Below are 20793 nucleotides of genomic sequence, written 5' to 3' on the forward strand. Positions count from 1 at the left end.
CCTGACCTCTATGTTAGATTATTACCACTCTACCCAGCTTTGCTTAATATAACACGACTGGCTCTTGTTTGTTTTTAACTTTAATGTCACAACCACCGGGTAAAGGGGCTGAAGACATGAAGGTCTTTCCAGATTGGTATCCTGACAGATAGCTGCCAGTGAATCCAGTTTATATGTGGACGGACTCTAAAGATTTCACAATATTAGAAATAAGAGATTAAAAGCCTGTGTTCTGAATACCGTTATGCTCAGAAAAGAGACGACAAAGAGCAACTTCCGTAAAATCTCTTCTGTCAGACTGTATGAGGAGAGAAGGGGCATTTATTAGGCAAATGTAGCAGCAGTGGTGCTAGGATAAGGTGAAATAAGAGAAAAGGGGGAAATCTTATTCTCCACTTAATTAACGTCCTTCTTTATCCAGTCCATTAATATATGACTCATTTCCGAATAGTGTTTTGGCACACCAAACCTACTCCCACCTTGGCCTTCCCTCCTTCTCTTCAATTGCCTTAAAAGTCCACCTATTTCAAGTAACCTACATAGACTTAACTGATCTATGTCCTAAATGAATAATATAGGTTACTTTGAAATTCTCCCCACAAATGGGAATAGCCACTTAATTTATAGTCTATTGTACCTAGTGTAATTGATGATAATAGTCTAGACATACTAATTGAGAATTTGTATGTTGTCATGTTAATCTCGTTTACTTATTTACTTGAGATCATGTGTCTATCTGAATTGTAAGCCTTTAAAAGATACAAGGATGGCACCTGGTACAAATAGGTACTTTACGTTTTTCCATAAGTATAAAATCAAAATGAAAACAAACATTTTTAAAAGGAAAAAATGTGGGGCTTCCCTGGTGGCGCAGTGGTTGAGAGTCTGCCTGCCAATGCAGGGGACACGGGTTCGAGCCCTGGTCTGGGAAGATCCCACATGCCGCGGAGCAACTAGGCCCGTGAGCCACAATTGCTGAGCCTGCGCGTCTGGAGCCTGTGCTCCGCAACAAGAGAGGCCGCGACAGTGAGAGGCCCGCGCACCGCGATGAAGAGTGGCCCCCGCTTGCCACAACTAGAGAAAGCCCTCGCACAGAAACGAAGACCCAACACAGCCATAAATTAAAAAAAAAAAAAAACAAAAAAAAAGGAAAAAATGTGCCAGGGTAGCACTGGTGTGGGATAGGTAGTTCTAGAAACAAATTACTTTTAAAGCAAAGCCATTTTGGTTTAAATCTCAAGGAATTTTTGACCGTGTCTCAGATTAATACCATGCCTGTGATCACTGAAGTAGAAAAAAAGAAGGTCAAGGGCAAAAGAGCAAATGGTAACAAAGAAAATGCAATAATTCCACTGAAAAGAACCCTTCATGTACTTTCATAACTCATGAAAAAACTAATCCCAAAGCAAAAACAAATGCTTCTGTTAAAACTTACTTTGAAACCAACGAGGAAAAGGGAAAAAAAGTCTTTCCTTTTCCATTGCCCCGTTAGCTCTTTCTCATCCAATGCTGCTGGATCTTTCTCCAGTTCTTACAGTAAAATAGCATTACATCACAAGTGAGAACACAGCCTGTTAGACTTTTTAACTAAAAAGTACAAATCCCCAAACACAGTATTCATGTGTTCATAATTAATTCTGACAAACACTTTAAAAAGGCAGCACTAGTGAGCACCACATTTACATAAACATACAAAATTTGAGCCCTTTGATATTCAAGAGATCAGCAAAGTATAAACAGCTTAGAAAACTTTTGTCAAAATTAGGTAAAATGGCAACTTAATCAAGAAACTTGAAAAATACTTCAACACTAGGCTAGCATGAAATTCCTAAATGCTCTTCTTGCCAGAGTTCCTATTGTCTTCCCAAAATACAAACAAAAAACTTATGAAAGAAACTCTAGTTTCCTGATTGAAGTACTCTTTGTTGGTGATAGAAACCAAGCCATCAAATGCAACTATGTACTTTGCTTTAATCAAAAAAAAAAAAAAAAAAAAAAACCCACAGCCCTTCTGAGAGTAAAGCACATTTCAGAACCGTTCACCTGGTACAGTAAAAAGAAAGCTAGTGGGGTTCATAGGTCAAAGGGCTGGAGAAGCAGAGATTCATGCCAAAGATCATGAAAAGTATTTATGTTCTTCATCTCCCAAACAGCCAAGTATCATCAAAGCTGCCTCAGCACAAGGATGAATTCTCACCATATTTCCCAAAGCTCCAATTCTTCATTATAGAAGTTACACACCATCACAATTACCACTGTGGGTAACAGTCTCAATTGAAGCTGTATCCCTCACTTAGTCTTCTACAAAATGCACAAAATGCAGGATTTCAGATAGGAGAGAGACTGCTCTGTCTCTAAAAAATGTACCTGAATCTACTGGTTCCTGAGTTCTAACAACATCTGTAACTGGCAACTTCCATACTGAATAAGTCATCATGAAATTTAAGAATACAAACTTTTAAATTAGGCTGTGGGCATGTAGAAATTTTAATAAAATCTGAAAAAAAAAAAAAAACAAAACAACCCTATAATTCTATAGTATGCTTTTTCACCTCAAAACTCTAAGAGCTGACATCGGATGCACTGAATCCTATCTAACGGTCTTACCTGTTTGGCTTTCGAGTTCTTCCCAGTCAAACTTTTCTCATTTGTGCTTCCTTCCATCCCTCTGAGAACACTGATGAAATCTTTCTTGGAAACAGTTGATATCAGCTTAGCACGCTTTCTAATAGAGCCTCCAGCTTCTTTAACCTTTTCATCAACGTTCTTTTGATGCTTTTGAACAGCATTAAATAATTGCACCACACCCCTATAGAACATAAATGACCAGAGCAATGTAGTTAAATAACAATTACACTAGAACACAAACTCTGAGGACAGAAACAATGTATTTTCACTGCTCAGAAAAGAGGCACTAATTTAATAGGCACTCAAGTGAAAAGCGTTGAATAAATCTGAAAAGTGAACATACATTTCAATGAATGAATACAAATTTCTGAATAGAGAATAAATATATGTGGATTGATTTGTGATTTTTTTTCAGCTTTAGTCTTTCTAAATCAACTTTTGTACCACTAGAACTAAGAATCAGAACTAAGATGTTTTAACACAAACATCTACTTCTCAAAATATAAAGGCTTTACAGTGTAAATGGAATGAGCACAGCCTTTACAGTTAGCTGTCTAATCATTTGATGCTAGGAAAGATTTTCTGGATCTCAATTTCATCTGTAAATGGGAAAAACAATACTCAAGAAGCTTAAAAAGTATTCAGCTATGTTATCTGCAACTCTTATAAGACTAATTTAAAAAAAAATTTTTTGAAGTACTTCGTGCTATAGTTAAACTCACTGAAAGATAAACCCTGAAGATTAAGAACTGTCGTGTCCATTACAGTAGCCACGAGCCACATGTAGCTAGCGAACACACAAAATATGGCCAGTATGAACTGCAATGTGCTCCAAGTTTAAAACACACACTGGATTTTGAAGACTCAGTATGAAAAAGAGAATTTTAAAATATCTTTAATAATTGTTTTATATTGATTACATGCTGAAATAATAATTTGAATATATTGAGTTAAATAAAATTTATTATTTAAATTAATGTCACCTCTTTCTTTTTACTTTTTTCAATGTGGCTATAAAAAAATTTTAAATTACACACGTGGATCACATATTTCTACTGGACAGCATTGATTTAGACCATTAACATCCCTTCCAGCTCTAAAATTCTATAACCTATTAATCTTCCTGCTCTAATCATCACTGGCAGAGGCAATCCGCCACAGGCCCTGAGCATCCCTGCACGTTCTTGCTGGGTTCTTCGAGAACGCAAGGCCCCGACTGCTCTTTACCCAGGCCATTTCTCAGGGTTGTGTTTGCAGTACGCAACCTTGAAAGATGAGGTAATGTCTCCCCCCGGACAAAGAGCAGGCTTGTTACCACTTACCATAAAAGCAATAGATTCCCAGGTACAGAGTTCCTCTCCTGTAACACAACCCACCACAGGCACAGGCATGCATCTAGGGCACCTGCGCTGGCCCCGTGGGACACAGGGAACCAGTGGGAATGTGAAGCTCTGGCTACTGCTTTTGCCGTAACAAAGTCCTTTGTCTCTGGCCCACAAGCCTCTTGTCTCCTGCCAGCATCGAAGAAACTTTACCAAGCTGGCTTATTTGTTTATGAGGAGGGTAAAATTCCATACCCTTCACAGCAGGGCTGGGACCAAAGTGAGGAGAGTGAGATGCCCAGGGTATAAAATTTAAGGAGGCACTTATTCTCTGGCACTAATCCTGCACTCTTCTAAGCTCTGCATGGGTATTAATTATTTAATTCTCAGAGAAATCCTATAGGGTAGGTATAATATTCTCTCCTTTTTCTAAGGAAAAATAAACTGAGACAGAGAGAAAGTAAGTAAATGCCCAGGGACACCCAGCTCGTCAGTCGGCGTGCTGGCACAGGTCAGTAGTCTGGCTCTACTGCTCACTCTCTGACCCATCCAGCCTCACTGTCTTACTGTACAACAGCCAGACGGACTGTTGTAGGCAAACAGGACATTTACGGGAATTCCACTAAATGTAGCTGCTATACTCGCTAAGTAGCAACCCGACCGCTACCTCCACCGTGGAGCCTGCCGCAACTCCGCTACAGCCTCCCGTCGCATGTTCCCAACACATGAGACGCACCTTTATTTACAAGGAGACTAGAACGCCCATACAGAAGCGGGCAAAGGCCACGCAGCAGCCACCAGATTCTATTTATCTTTGAACACAGAGGGCAACAAAGGAATGTTTGGTGCCAATGATAAACAAAATGCTGAGTGAAAGGACAGCACGAAGCGGCTATCATGTGTAATTTGTTAAGTCATATAGGGCAAAATAACAAAAATAATCACCTAGTGCCATAACTTAAGACAAGCATCCTAAGAGAAATGCAGTAAGAGGTCTGATTATACCGTTCTTGTGACTATAAAATACAAGACGATATGAAACAGGTTCATACCAAATATCCACTTAGCACGTTATATTCTTGCCTCATGAGACCTCCAAAATCTGTGGTTGAATCCAGTATTAAATAGGCAGGCTGAGATATAAATCACTTGGCTCTGAGAAGGCAGACCTTAAGAATCAAACCTAGTCAGAAATGGATCACTACACAGCTTTAGAGTACTTATTTTTTAAAGGGCAAGAACACTGTCTTACCTCGTTGCGATTCTCTGAAGATTTCTCTCTGTTTCTTTGTCTTTGACAACATCTGGCTTTACTCTGCACATCATTTCCCATTCCCGCTTCTTATCAAGCTGTGTTATAAATATTGTTATGTGAAAGAATATTAGGCATTTTTGAAAGTGCAGCATACTTTGATATGATACTCTGTGAAAGGACAAAGGTAATAAATCATTCTGGCTTAGTTTGTCACGGGGACTTTCAAAAGCCCACACTTTCAGGGGTCCGGCTCAGGGAGCCTGTGGTTAGCGCTCCGAGTGTCACGTGAGAGGCACCAAGTGCGCTGACGGCAGGCTCTCCGACAGCAGGGGCCTGGAGAGCCGCCAGCGCGAAGCGCCAGGCAGGACGAGGCGGGGGGAGAGGAGCCGCGTTCCCGCCTGCCATCAGCAGATCCTCAGAGGGGAGCATCAGCGGGGCTCCAAACCACCCTCTTCTGTAACCACAAGTTTAAATACCGTTTCTCTTTATTTTTAGAAACTGACTTCCTCAGCAGTCAGAATTATTAAGAATTTGTATCAGCTTTGAAAAGAATAGCGTCATATCCAGATATACCCTGTTTATACAGTGACTATTTTTCTTTTCTCTTATGGCACGTCTGACCAATATCCTTGCCATATATGGCACATCGGTCACAAACTACAGCAAATTGATTCTTTGCTATAATGCAGAAATAGAAAGGGATCAGGAGATAAGGAAGTCCCAAAGACAACATAATCTAATTCAAAACTGTTTTCCGGGGGTATCCTGGTCTCAGGTACCTGATTTGATACATGGCTTCTCCAGGTCCCCTCCTCAGGCCAACCTATCACCAGTATCAAATATACTGAATATGATGAATTAATCACCAAGAAGCTGATGAACATCAAAACCAGTAAGAACCAGTGGAAAAAAGTCTCCTTTTATCTTTTCCTTTTCTCCATTCATTTAATCTCTCATTTTGTATTAATAAAAACATCTGATCACGGTTAAAACCAAATCTTTGCTCTTGCTATCAAGATTACTCTGATTCCTTTTTAAAGGAGTAGATTCTTCCCCAAATCATGTAATTTAACTATCATGAAATTCATTATCAGACTATGCCAGAAATAAAAAAATCTTACTTTTAAAACAGTTGATTCTTAATTTTCTACTGTACCCAGGGGATAACAGGCATGCAGGATCCCAAAATATTTTTTAACTTTGAAATGTGTACTTTTATATTTATGATTAGAAATAAGTAGCCAATATTCTGGAAACCAGTAATATATAACATTAAAAAACGATGATAATTTACATAGACTCTACCCAGAAATATACACTCAGAGTGCTTGTGGCTGCTGTGTTGTGTTTCTGGTGTCCACACGCGTGCTTTCATGCATTATGTAGACAGTACCGTCTCTAGCACTCAAAGCTCTGGCCTAGAGCAGAGTTACAGACTCGTTTCTGTTGGCTTCAAAAGGCTGTCCTCTCACTGGAACACTAGGACCACAGGTAATTAAGGATTAAAGCCTCTTCTAGCTTTTGCCAGATAAAAAACAAAGATTCAAATTTTCAGTTGAAAAGCTACCAGTAAGATTTAGAGATAAAACTGATCTTAAATAAAGTACAATGAGAATATCGAATTAATAAAAGAGCACGTGGTTTCTAAGAGCAGCACTTGAAAAGCTCCATCTTTATACAGCCTCTTACAGAGCCAGCCAGTATTAGGAACAAAGAAAACATTCATCTTGAAACAAGATAAGGGGATGGTGAACTTAAAAGGAAATAAATGCCATTGAAATCTATTTTTCTTTCATTTTTACCTATAACATAACTCTTGGAAATGAGTACTTTTATATTGTCAGTACGATTGTAGAAAGTTATTTTTCTCTCATTAAAAAATAATACCTATTTCAGTAACCAAATATTTTTAGACATAGAAATACCTCATCAGGGGATATAAAACCTTATTATTGTTTCTCTATCTCTGTAATACACAACAGCAAACTTAAGTCCAACTTTTGGCCTTTCCCTTTCATTAGTAGGCGGCACTAGTCTAACTTCTTCCACCAGTGGTTTAACAAAAGGTACCAGGAATTCAAGTTTATCCAACAGTGAAATAGTTTGTTTTCAGAACTGCAACCAACCCCTGACAATGACATCATCAAAGATTTATACCATAAAACAGATTCAGAGCAAAAAGTAACTAACATGATTCTATTAGTTCAGAATTAATAAAGTTAGTATCTGGACGGCTAAGTTGAATAAGATATTCAAACCCAGGAGTCATTGTCACATGTATAACTGCTTGATTTTAAAAGGATACACTTCCTTGGCGTTTACATTTCTATTGCTTTGCTTAGATGAACAACAAGTGAGCTTGCTCAACAGAATGATTCAGACTAGACCTCTGAACACAACCTTGGTTATGCACCCTCACATAAAACGCAAGTTACAAACTGTAATGTTAACTGGACAAACACTGCAGGGAACAATCTGGTGCAGATAAGAACTAGACTAGACAAGCTAATCTACAGAACAACTGGTAGGACACACCTGTTTTCTTTTCTCTAGTCTCTCTTGCTTCGACTTCTCTTTTTCCTTTTCCAGCTCTTTGTTTTTGACCAGAATGGTGGGTTTACTTTTAGGAGTCTTCTTGCTAAGGATTTTAGCCATGGCATCTGCCCAGCCCACGTTAGTTCCAACATTAGCTTCTACGGCATCTTCACTGCCATCGCCACAGGGCTCAGCTTCATCCTCATTGTCAGCTTCTATTGCTTCTTCACCAGAGGAAAAGTGATCCTTTTCCGATCCACAGCTTCCTACAGAACCTAAGAGTAGAAACAAATTAAACTTTAAAACCAGAGGCAGACCTTGGCAAGGCCATGGTAAGACCCCGGGGGCCCTTCCTAAGGCTAATGGTTCTCCATCAGTCTCCATTCTTGCAAGAGGAGATTCTTCCGAGTCCCACAGCTGCAGTAATAGCGGAGAATGGCAGGACCCTCCATCCTACTGCCATCCTCCCCCAAAGACCTGGCCCAGCCATACTGACGGGGAGCCCACAGTGGCTTCAGCACCCAGGACCCAGGGAATAGAAAAAAATCCAACAGCCCTACCACGTCTTGTCATCAAGGTGGTGACAGACGCTGACATGGTGCCAGTGCAGACTGTGTTCAAATCCCCAGGCTTTGTGTCATTAAATTACTTGTAGAGACTAATGAAGGTTACTTTAAAAACAAATAACAACAAAAACTTTAATCTGTCAAGAAAATGGTATAGTGCTCCCATGGCACAGAGAAGTCAGATTAAGTTCTCTGAGGGCTTTGGCCCAGATGTTTAAAATTCTGAATTTGTGTGCAGAAAAATCTAAAAACCAACCTCCTTTTATAGAATCTGCATATGACATTAATCAATTGGGGGTGTTTCAACATTTTTTAAAAATAATCTAATGAAGTGATATGTGCCCAGGGTTTGACTGCACTGCTGGGTGACTGAGTGAAAATATCAAGTTCTGGGTTGAGGATACAAATTCGTATACTGTTGAATTTTCTCAGGCAGAACCACCAAAACAAGCATATGCAGGTTACCAGCAAACTATGTCATCATGTAAGATTCAAATGGCTGGGATCAGAGGAGTGGCCTAAACAACAATCCAGTTGGTGACCTTACTCGAAAATCAACTTGCCAAGAAGCTCTGGGTACTTTTAAGTTTTGCAGCCTATCTCAAATTCTGAAGCTCACTGTACTTTAACAACAAGAACACAAGCGCCTGCACGGTGTGTGGGTAACTATATGATCCAGAGCCTTCTGAAAAGCTTCTGCTTTGTTCTTCAGAAACCTATGGAACTATTAGGAAATACTTCAAAAGTAGTTTTATATCAGCTTATGGCTACGATCAAAGTGAAAGGAACTGAATGTGTAGTCAGCTCTTCAATTCTGAGTGATCCTCCCTAAACTCTTGACTTTAAGCCATGAATTAAGAGGACTGCTGAAAAGACCTGACTTTTAGCTAGTCGTCATTATATTTGCTTTTTGGTATTACTTTTGCATAATACCTTTATTTTTTAATTGTTGAGAATTCATGAAATAAAAGGATGGAAAACTAAACATTTAACATATTGAAACTAAACTTGTAACATATTAGAAAAAAGCAAATAAAAATATATAAAACAAAACATTTTATACACATATAAAAATGAGCCTCAAGCATAGGAGTAAAAAATGAAGTATCTTCAAAAAATTAACAGAACAATACATAAACTAGAGTTGAACACAGAGAGCAAAATAATACTTTACATTTTTAAAAAGCATGATCTTAAAACATAAAGTATGTTAATGGTATCAAAAAATATTAAAGGAAACGATAAAGAAGCAAGAATCACTAATAATTCTACTGCCCTAATGTGCTGCATATTTCTTAATAAAGAGAAAGAATTTTTTTAAAGAGAAATTAATTTGCCACGTATTTAATTTGAAGCCTCCTCTGTATCCTGTATGCTGGGCAAGTTTAAGAAATCTGAGAACATGACTAGGATTTGACATGCAAATCTAAGGTGATATAAGAAATCTTAGTGCCTGCAATATAAGAAAAAGTATCTAAATTTTGCCAAACAAAAGCTGAAAGCACTATCATTCAATGAAAATCTGAGTTTCTGCTATATACCAGATTCCAGAGTCACATTATTTTTCCCCCAGAAGCATCTCCTAGGATCAGTGTTCCCTGGAAAGTAGGTTGAGAAACAAAGTTTGGAGAATGTAGTTAGCTGAAAAACATGTTAATATTGCATATGTTTATTCCTCAGTCAGCAGCACTAGACAGGTACTAATAACAAAATAAATAATTCTTTGAAAATTACTTCTTCTAAGTAAGCATTTATCCAAATGTAAAGAGGCACAACAGCTTAAAAGTTTGTGTCAATGAAGAATCTCTGAGTGATTAAAAGCAGAAGTCTTTACTAGCTCCTGGTAAAATGTCAAAACTACAACACTGACATCTAGTGTTTTGTCCTCATGAATTCACACACAAATTGCAGCGAATTTCACAGTTTCACCTACACTGTAAATGCAGCCAAAGGCTTTATGGTTGTGTAAGCCACTCCAATTCTCCATTTCTAAACCCTGGCTATTTTTCTTTGGTGTGTTTCTTACCCAGCCTGACTACCACAACATGCATGTTATGGACACAATAAATCCATGACGTTTTATAACACCATTGCATACAACCTGCACTTACCCCACCAATTAAAAAAAAAAAAAAAATCCCAGAATAATTTACTGACGTCATAGTTTTTCTTTTATTATTTTTTTTAAGAAGCTCTATCTCAGAAGTTTTTAGTCACGCATTCACTGCCAATGGAAATGATGATATTTTATATAAATTTAAAATGCCAATGTAATGAGGTCTTCCAGCATACTAAAAAACAGGATTTACTTCTAGGATACCAAAGATAATCACTATGCAAATCAGAAAATAGAACTGGTCCTTAAAAACTTACTATAGCCTATGAGGACGAGATTCTTTGAATTGACCATGAACTGATATTTAGAAGAAGTTAAGTGGATGTAGACAAGCAAAAAATTCCTTTTCAGTCATGTGTGTTATTTTAAACATTAACTCTAATTCTGCATTCTATTTAAAAATCTGGAAATTAAGGAAGGGCTACAGAGAATGCTTACTGGAAGTAATAACTCGAGGTTCCAACAGAACTTTCTGCATTCGTGGACATGTCCTATTATCAGAGCTGCCCACTAGTCACCAGCCACAAGAGCCTACTGAGTACTTCAAATGTGGCTAGTACAGCTGAGTCACTGAATTTTTAACTTTATTTAATTTTAGTTACTTTAAATTTAAAGTGACTAGTGGCTATCATATTGGACAGGGCAGGGTTAGACCTCTGAGATAATGCGGTAGACACAGGCATTTCTCCATCTCTTGCTGCCTTTTCCCCAAACTTCCACCATCCTTTCAAACTTGCCATCTGTCCCTGATGCCAGATATATGGTTAGCTGCTGGCAGAAAAGTGAGCTATTTACCTTAGCCTTTGGAACTGGGATAAAGTTTTTAAAGAAGACTCGCAGTCCTTCAATATTTACCAAGTAATCGTGGATGAAGACGAAGGAAGGGGAAAATGAAAAATCAAATTCTCCTTGAAGAAGCCAAATATTTAGTAGGATACGTAAATCAGTTAAAACCAATTGTAAAATTTGGTTTTACAATCTGTAAAATTTGTAAGTGTTCTTCTAAAAGAAAAACAACGAAGAAAAGGGTGATTGTTTAGGGGTATCTTTTACAAAGATGATTTCAAGTTGTTTCTTAAAAGTAAAGCAAGAGTTTGAATGACAAGAGAAGGAAAAAGGCCAAAGAAATAAGTTTCTACAATGAGGGCAACTGAAAGAGGCAGGGGGCAAGATCACTGAATCTAGAACCAAAAACATCCTAGATTTGAGTCAATGCTCTGTATTAAAATTAAAACTATTATTGTAATCATCATTCTTATTGACATTCCAGGCAGAAGAAACCAGCATGTCCAAAAGCATGGGAATGTTGAAGAAGGTAAGATATTTATAAAATAACAAGAAGTTCACACTGGCTGAAACTGGAGATTTGGGGATTGGATGGTAAGAATTGGGTATGAAAAGCTGGCTGGTTTACATAAATAAGCTGGTCTGATTTACCATCCAAGAAATAAAATATACATCAAGCCCCAAGTTCTGCACTATAGGTGTGTACTTCCACTAAGTGGCCAAACTGCTAGTGCTTTTTTCTCTTACCACCTACCTCAAGTTCTTACTTCTAAAAAAGTTTCTCTATTGGATTAAGAAGGTTGTTCTTTTAAAATACAAATATCATCTGGGAGCATTAAGGCTATTGGTTAACCTTGATATTACTTCACACCGTTAGAATTTACTCTAAATCAAATAGAACTCTCATAAAAATTTGACTGAGATCAGCTAGCAGTGGTGGTTAAAGAGTAAAGACACAGAACTCAGGCTGCCTGATTCAATCTTAACTCCAGACACAAATCTATGTGACTTTTCTGAAGGTTTTTATGTTCTCAACCTTAATTTCCTTGTCTGTACAAATGGCAATAAAATAGTATCTACTTCATCGGGTTTTGTGATAATTAAATGAGTTAATATATACAAAGTTCTTAAAGAGTGCCTAGCCCATAGTAAATGTTTACATGTCAATTACACAACACACACGACACAAACAATGTGGCTGTGGAGAAGAGAGGAACAAAGAAGAAATAACGCTGGTGGCTGGAATCTACAGGACATGTGAGGTGCTGAATGGGAAGCTTTAGATGATCAGTTACAGCACAGGGGTTAAGAGCTCAGATTATAAAATTAGGCAGACTTGGCGCTATGTCCTGTTTCCGTTACCTCCTACCAGCGTAATCTTGGGCAGGTTACCTAATCCCTGTGTCTCTGTAAAACGGGAATAAAAACAGTACCTACCTCAGTGGGTTGTTATGATGATTAAATAACACAGGAAAAGCACTTAGCACAGCCCTGGCACATAGCAGGCACTAAACAGATGACAGTAACCAGAAGACAGACAAAGATACTAAGAACCTGGGAGCCAGAGCAGGGGGGAATCCCAAAAGCTTTCAAAAGGATGCCAAAAAACAGGGGGGGAAGGGGGAATAAATTGTCCTTCCACTGTAATTCTACCCCCAGTCTTGGCTATCGCCTATAACCCCTGCACCAGGCGTTCATGGTGAGAAGCCACCTCTGACTCTATTTCCGAAGTGGTCGATGTCTCCATCCTACAGCTTTCCGAGCACTCTAAAACAGGTGTTTAGGGCTAGGTGCTATTTAAAACACTTTTTATGCGTTATCATTTAATCCTCACAATACTCTCTGAGTTGCTATTATTATTCTATTTCCAAAGGGAATGGTTCTGAAGCTTAGAAAAGTTAAAAAAAAATGTCCAAAGTCACAAAGTTAATAAGGTAGGATGATAGGGCTGTTGATTTCTAAGGCACTACAAAGCTTTGAATCAAAGATTCAGCTCAGACTAATGTATACTGAACTAATGCAGAAAGTATTCACAAAATAGCTTAATAAAGCTTGAATTAAAAAGGAATTTCTCTCTAGGCCACAGTTAACAGAAGAGCCATTGCTCGCACCCATTCTCATTTCGCCCCTAGTTATGCAGAGCTCTACAAAACCACTGCCCCCCACTCCAGGTGTAAATCATCTGTTCCGATCATGTCACGTGATCTTTCCTGCCCATTAGTACTTAATTTAGAATATTCAAAATTGATACTTGAAAACTTTTTTAAAAAGCATTTACCTCTTAAAAAAAAAAAATGAAGTTACCCCAGGTTTCCATAAAAATAACCAAAAATAAAATGAAAGTTCTACCACAGGACAAACTATTGGATGTGATTACTGTGTGCTATCTGGGCAAGCCAGAGCAGACAGAGCCTGGAAGTAGTCTGTTTCCTGAGTCTGTCCTATAAATTGCTAAACCACTCAAGTAGGACTATGATATACTTCATTTCTTAGGCATGTTCCTTTGCTATTTAAGTAACTTAAATGATGAAGGAGGCTATAAGCTACAGTTTGATGAAAAGCCCATTTATCTGCTAGGTTATTACATCTTGAATACTGTTTTGTAGTTTATCAAAAATGAAGGGGGGATTCCCTGGTGGCGCAGTGGTTGAGTTTGCCTGCCAATGCAGGGGACATGGGTTCGAGCCCTGGTCTGGGGGGATCCCACATGCCGCGGAGCGACTAGGCCCGTGAGCCACAACTACTGAGCCTGCGTGTCTGGAGGCTGTGCTCCGCAACAAGAGAGGCCGCGATAGTGAGAGGCCCGCGCACCACGATGAAGAGTGGCCCCCGCTTGCCGCAACTAGAGAAAGCCCTCGCACAGGAACGAAGACCCAACACAGCCAAAAAATTTAAAAATATATATAAAATAAATAAATATATAAATTTAAATAGCAAATAAATAAATAAATAAATAAATAAAGGGATAGCTCCTAGGACCTTCTAAACTGATTGTTATCAAGTCTTGTGTTAGAAGTATATGGCCATTTTTCAAGTATGTAACCAGACAATTCAGAAAAAAATGAAATTACCATTCCTCCCTACTAGTTTATAGGCATATGGACACATTCTATGAGGGAGGGGTCAATCACTTCATGGCACTGGACCAAGGCTTTTTTCATTTGGGTTGATTCACTGACTACAGAGCTTTTTTTTTTTTTTTTTTTTAATAAAGACTATTAGTTTAAGAAGCAAGTAGGGGGGGCTTCCCTAGTGGCGCAGTGGTTGAGAATCTGCCTGCCGATGCAGGGGACACGGGTTCGAGCCCTGGTCTGGGAGGATCCCACATGCCGCGGAGCAACTAGGCCCGTGAGCCACAACTACTGAGCCTGCGCGTCTGGAGCCTGTGCTCCGCAACAAGAGAGGCCGCGACAGTGACAGGCCCGCGCACCGCGATGAAGAGTGGCCCCCGCTTGCCGCAACTAGAGAAAGCCCTCGCACGGAAACGAAGACCCAACACAGCCATAAATAAATAAATAAATAAATAAATAAACCCAAAGTTTAAAAAAAAAAAAAAATTAAAAAAAAAGCAAGTAGGTATTGTGTCTAAACCTCCAACAGTGCATAAATTCCATAAATCTGAGTAGGTCAATGATAACTCAGAGGTAGAGGTTATCATACTCCTCTTTATAATACTTGATATCATCACCAGTGTTCTCATTTTTTTCACCTGAGTTGATTTACTGACTGGGAAGGCTGGATGTGCCTGTGTTTTTTATTTAGACTACAAACTTAAGAGCCAAGTATACATTGTATCTACACCTCCAACAAGGTATCAATTCAGTAAATCTGAGTGGTTCCAGGTTAACTCACTTACGGGTGACATCCTCTCCTTTATAATGCTTGACATTTATGTGTTACTCGAACGCTGACTATATAGCATTTTACCTTTCACATACCTCTGATTCGTGATCATCTGCAATTTTACTATGACCAAATTTCAAACCCTACTGAAGAGTATTACAATTTACCAAAACTTCACCCTGAATCATTTTGCTGTCATTCAAGCTTATATTACATACAACTTCTGTTAATTTTTAACTTCAGTTAAAAATACCTGGTACATGAGAAAAGAGTATAAAAATCACATTAAGAGAGGTTTCCAATTTATAAAAAATGGATATTGAGTACTACACCATGTTTCAGGATTTATGCCAAGTTCTGAGACACAGCTGTAACCAAAGCTTTCAAGGTCTCTCCCCACAGAACTAGGAAACTTCTGCAAAGTCTGACAAATAATACTTAAGAGTTTTACACTCATAAAAGCACAATTTTCTACCTTTCTTTTTTTTTTTTTTAAACATCTTTATTGAAGTATAATTGCCTTACAATAGTGTGTTAGCTTCTGCTTTATAACAAAGTGAATCAGTTATACATATACAATATGTTCCCATTTCTCTTCCCTCTTGCATCTCCCTCCCTCCCACCCTCCCCATCCCACCCCTCTAGGTGGTCACAAAGCACCGAGCTGATCTCCCTGTGCTATGCGGCTGCTTCCCACTAGCTATCTATTTTACATTTGGTAGTGTATATATGTCCATGACACTCTCTTACCCTGTCACATCTCACCCCACCCCCTCCCCATATCCTCAAGTCCATTCTCTAGTAGGTCTGTGTCTTTATTCCCGTCTTGCCACTAGGTTCTTCATGGCCTTTTTTTTTTTTTTTTTTCCTTAGATTCCGTATATATGTGTTAGCATACTGTATTTGTTTTTCTCTTTCTGACTTACTTCACTCTGTATGACAGACTCTAACTCCATCCACCTCATTACAAATACCTCCATTTCATTTCTTTTTATGGCTGAGTAATATTCCATTGTATATATGTGCCACATCTTCTTTATCCATTCGTCTGTCGATGGACATTTAGGTTGCTTCCAGGTCCTGGCTATTGTAAATAGAGCTGCAATGAACATTGTGGTACATGACACTTTTTGACCTATGGTTTTCTCAGGGTATATGCCCAGTAGTGGGATTGCTGGGTCGTATGGTAGTTCTATTTGTAGTTTTTTAAGGAACCTCCATACTGTTCTCCATAGTGGCTGTATCAATTTACATTCCCACCAACAGTGCAAGAGTGTTCCCTTTCCTCCACACCCTCTCCAGCATTTATTGTTTCTAGATTTTTTGATGATGGCCATTCTGACCGGTGTGAGATGATATCTCATTGTAGTTTTGATTTGCATTTCTCTAATGATTAATGATGTTGAGCATTCTTTCATGTGTCTGTAGGCCATCTGTATATCTTCTTTGGAGAAATGTCTATTTAGGTCTTCTGCCCATTTTTGGATTGGGTTGTTCGTTTTTTTGTTATTGAGCTGCATGAGCTGCTTGTAAATCTTGGAGATTAATCCTTTGTCAGTTGCTTCATTTGCAAATATTTTCTCCCATTCTAAGGGTTGTCTTTTGGTCTTGTTTATGGTTTCCTTTGCTGTGCAAAAGCTTTTAAGTTTCATTAGGTCCCATTTGTTTATTTGTGTTCTTATTTCCATTTCTCTGGGAGCTGGGTCAAAAAGAATCTTGCTGTGATGTATGTCATAGAGTGTTCTGCCTATGTTTTCCTCTAAGAGTTTGATAGTGTCTGGCCTTACACTTAGGTCTTTAATCCATTTGGAGTTTATTTTTGTGCATGGTGTCAGGGAGTGTTCTAATTTCATACTTTTACATGTACCTGTCCAATTTTCCCAGCACCACTTATTGAAGAGGCTGTCTTTTCTCCACTGTATATGCTTGCCTCCTTTATCAAAGATAAGGTGACCATATGTGTGTGGGTTTATCTCTGGGCTTTCTATCCTGTTCCATTGATCTATATTTCTGTTTTTGTGCCAGTACCAAACTGTCTTGATTACTGAAGCTTTGTAGTATAGTCTGAAGTCAGGGAGCCTGATTCCCCCAGCTCCATTTTTCGTTCTCAAGATTGCTTTGGCTATTCGGGGTCTTTTGTGTTTCCATACAAATTGTGAAATTTTTTGTTCTAGTTCTGTGAAAAATGCCAGTGGTAGTTTGATAGGGATTGCATTGAATCTGTAGATTGCTTTGGGTAGTAGAGTCATTTTCACAATGTTGATTCTTCCAATCCAGGAACATGGTATATCTCTCCATCTATTTGTATCATCTTTAATTTCTTTCATCAGTGTCTTATAATTTTCTGCATACAGGTCTTTTGTCTCCTTAGGTAGGTTTATTCCTAGATATCTTATTCTTTTTGTTGCAATGGTAAATGGGAGTGTTTTCTTAATTTCACTTTCAGATTTTTCGTCATTAGTGTATAGAAATGCAAGCGATTTCTGTGCATTAATTTTGTATCCTGCTACTTTACCAAATTCATTGATTAGCTCTAGGAGTTTTCTGGTAGCCTCTTTAGGATTCTCTATGTATAGTATCATGTCACCTGCAAATAGTGACAGCTTTACTTCTTCTTTTCCGATTTGGATTCCTTTTATTTCTTTCTCTTCTCTGATTGCTGTGGCTAACACTTCCAAAACTATGTTGAATAATAGTGGTGAGAGTGGACAACCTTGTCTTGTTCCTGATCTTAGTGGAAATGGTTTCAGTTTTTCACCATTGAGGACAATGTTGGCTGTGGGTTTGTCATATATGGCCTTTATTATGTTGAGGAAAGTTCCCTCTGTGCCTACTTTCTGCAGGGCTTTTATCATAAATGGGTGTTGAATTTTGTCGAAAGCTTTCTCTGCATCTATTGAGATGATCATATGGTTTTTCTCCTTCAATTTGTTAATATGGTGTATCACATTGATTGATTTGCGTATATTGAAGAATCCTTGCATTCCTGGGATAAACCCCACTTGATCATGGTGTATGATCCTTTTAATGTGCTGTTGGATTCTGTTTGCGAGTATTTTGTTGAGGATTTTTGCATCTATGTTCATCAGTGATATTGGCCTGTAGTTTTCTTTCTTTGTGACATCTTTGTCTGGTTTTGGTATCAGGGTGATGGTGGCCTCGTAGAATGAGTTTGGGAGTGTTCCTCCCTCTGCAATATTTTGGAAGAGTTTGAGAAGGATAGGTGTTAGCTCTTCTCTAAATGTTTGATAGAATTCACCTGTGAAGCCATCTGGTCCTGGGCTTTTGTTTGTTGGAAGGCTTTTAATCACAGTTTCAATTTCAGTGCTTGTGATTGGTCTGTTCATATTTTCTATTTCTTCCTGGTTCAGTCTCGGCAGTTTGTGCATTTCTAAGAATCTGTCCATTTCTTCCAGGTTGTCCATTTTATTGGCATAGAGTTGCTTGTAGTAATCTCTCATGATCTTTTGTATTTCTGCAGTGTCAGTGGTTATTTCTCCTTTTTCATTTCTAATTCTATTGATCTGAGTCTTCTCCCTTTTTCTCTTGATGAGTCTGGCTAATGGTTTATCAATTTTGTTTATCTTCTCAAAGAACCAGCTTTTAGTTTCATTGATTTTTGCTATTGTTTCCTTCATTTCTTTTTCATTTATTTCTGACCTGATCTTTATAATTTCTTTCCTTCTGCTGGCTTTGGGGTTTTTTTGTTCTTCTTTCTCTAATTGCTTTAGGTGCAAGGTTAGGTTGTTTATTCGAGATGTTTCCTGTTTCTTGAGGTAGGCTTGTATTGCTATAAACTTCCCTCTTAGCACTGCTTTTGCTGCGTCCCATAGGTTTTGGGTCGTCGTATCTCCATTGTCATTTATTTCTAGGTATTTTTTGATTTCCCCTTTGATTTCTTCAGTAATCACTTCATTATTAAGTAATGTATTGTGTAGCCTCCATGTGTTTGTATTTTTTACAGATCTTTTCCTGTAATTGATATCTAGTCTCATAGCGTTGTGGTCGGAAAAGATACTTGATACGATTTCAATTTTCTTAAATTTACCAAGGTTTGATTTGTGACCCAAGATATGATCTATCCTGGAGAATGTTCCATGAGCACTTGAGAAAAATGTGTATTCTGTTGTTTTTGGGTGGAATGTCCTATAAATATCAATTAAGTCCATCTTGTTTAATATATCATTTAAAGCTTGTGTTTCCTTATTTATTTTCATTTTGGATGATCTGTCCATTGGTGAAAGTGGGGTGTTAAAGTCCCCTACTATGATTGTGTTGCTGTCGATTTCCCCTTTTATGGCTGTTAGTACTTGCCTTATGTATTGAGGTGCTCCTATGTTGGGTGCATAAATATTTACAATTGTTATACCTTCCTCTTGGATAGATCCCTTGATCATTATATAGTGTCCTTCTTTGTCTCTTGTAATAGTCTTTATTTTAAAGTCTATTTTGTCTGATATGAGAATTGCTACTCCAGCTTTCTTTTGATTTCCATTTGCATGGAATATCTTTTTCCATCCCCTCACTTTCAGTCTGTATGTGTCTCTAGGTCTGAAGTGGGTCTCTTGTAGACAGCATATATATGGGTCTTGTTTTTGTATCCATTCAGCCAGCCTGTGTCTTTTGGTGGGAGCATTTAATCCATTTACATTCAAGGTAATTATCGATATGTATGTTCCTATTCCCATTTTCTTAAATGTTTTGGGTTTGTTATTGTAGGTGTTTTCCTTCTCTTGTGTTTCTTGCCTAGAGAAGTTCCTTTAGCATTTGTTGTAAAGCTGGTTTGGTAGTGCTGAACTCTCTCAGCTTTTGCTTGTCTGTAAAGGTTTTAATTTCTCCATCACATTTGAATGAGATCCTTGCTGGGTAGAGTAATCTTGGTTGTAGGTTCTTCTCCTTCATGACTTTAAGTATATCCTGCCACTCCCTTCTGGCTTGCAGAGTTTCTGCTGAAAGATCAGATGTTAACCTTATGGGGATTCCCTTGTGTGTTATTTGTTTTTTTTCCCTTGCTGCCTTTAATATGTTTTCCTTATATTTAATTTTTGACAGTTTGATTAATATGTGTCTTGGCGTGTTTCTCCTTGGGTTTATCCTGTATGGGACTCTCTGTGCTTCCAGGACTTGATTAACTATTTCCTTTCCCATATTAGGGAAGTTTTCAACTATAATCTCTTCAAATATTTTCTCAGTCCCTTTCTTTTTCTCTTCTTCTTCTGGGACCCCTATAATTCGAATGTTGGTGCGTTTAATGCTGTCCCAGAGGTCTCTGAGACTGTCCTCAGTTCTTTTCATTCTTTTTTCTTTATCCTGCTCTGCAGTAGTTATTTCCACCATTTTATCTTCCAGGTCACTTATCCTTTCTTCTGCCTCAGTTATTCTGCTATTGATCCCATCTAGAGTATTTTTAATTTCATTTATTGTGTTTTTCATCATTGCTTGATTCCTCTTTAGTTCTTCTACGTCCTTGTTAAATGCTTCTTGCATTTTGTCTATTCTATTTCCAAGATTTTGGATCATCCTTACTATCATTATTCTGAATTCTTTTTCAGGTAGACTACCTATTTCCTCTTCATTTGTTAAGTCTAGTGTGTTTTGACCCTGCTCCTTCATCTGCTGTGTGTTTTTCTGTCGTCTCATTTTGCTTATCTTACTGTGTTTGGGGTCTCCTTATCACAGGTTGCAGGTTTGTAGTTCCCGTTGTTTTTGGTATCTGTCCCCAGTGGCTAAGGTTGGTTCAGT

At 38.2% G+C, this 20793-nt stretch overlaps 1 protein-coding gene across 1 annotated transcript in view; it reads right to left on the bottom strand.

Moving 5' to 3' along the window:
• RRP15 (ribosomal RNA processing 15 homolog) overlaps nucleotides 1-20793 on the bottom strand; it is a 55098-nt gene that overhangs the window by 27557 nt on the left and 6748 nt on the right. The window contains exons 2-4 of the mRNA XM_059942381.1: nucleotides 7741-8015; nucleotides 5203-5300; nucleotides 2608-2809 (exon numbers count right to left, since the gene is read on the bottom strand). Of these exons, the coding sequence (XP_059798364.1) occupies nucleotides 2608-2809; nucleotides 5203-5300; nucleotides 7741-8015 (575 nt within the window). The remainder of the gene's footprint in view (nucleotides 1-2607; nucleotides 2810-5202; nucleotides 5301-7740; nucleotides 8016-20793) is intronic.

This window comes from Balaenoptera ricei, chromosome 1 (genome assembly GCF_028023285.1).
Source record: "Balaenoptera ricei isolate mBalRic1 chromosome 1, mBalRic1.hap2, whole genome shotgun sequence".
Lineage (NCBI taxonomy): Eukaryota > Metazoa > Chordata > Mammalia > Artiodactyla > Balaenopteridae > Balaenoptera > Balaenoptera ricei.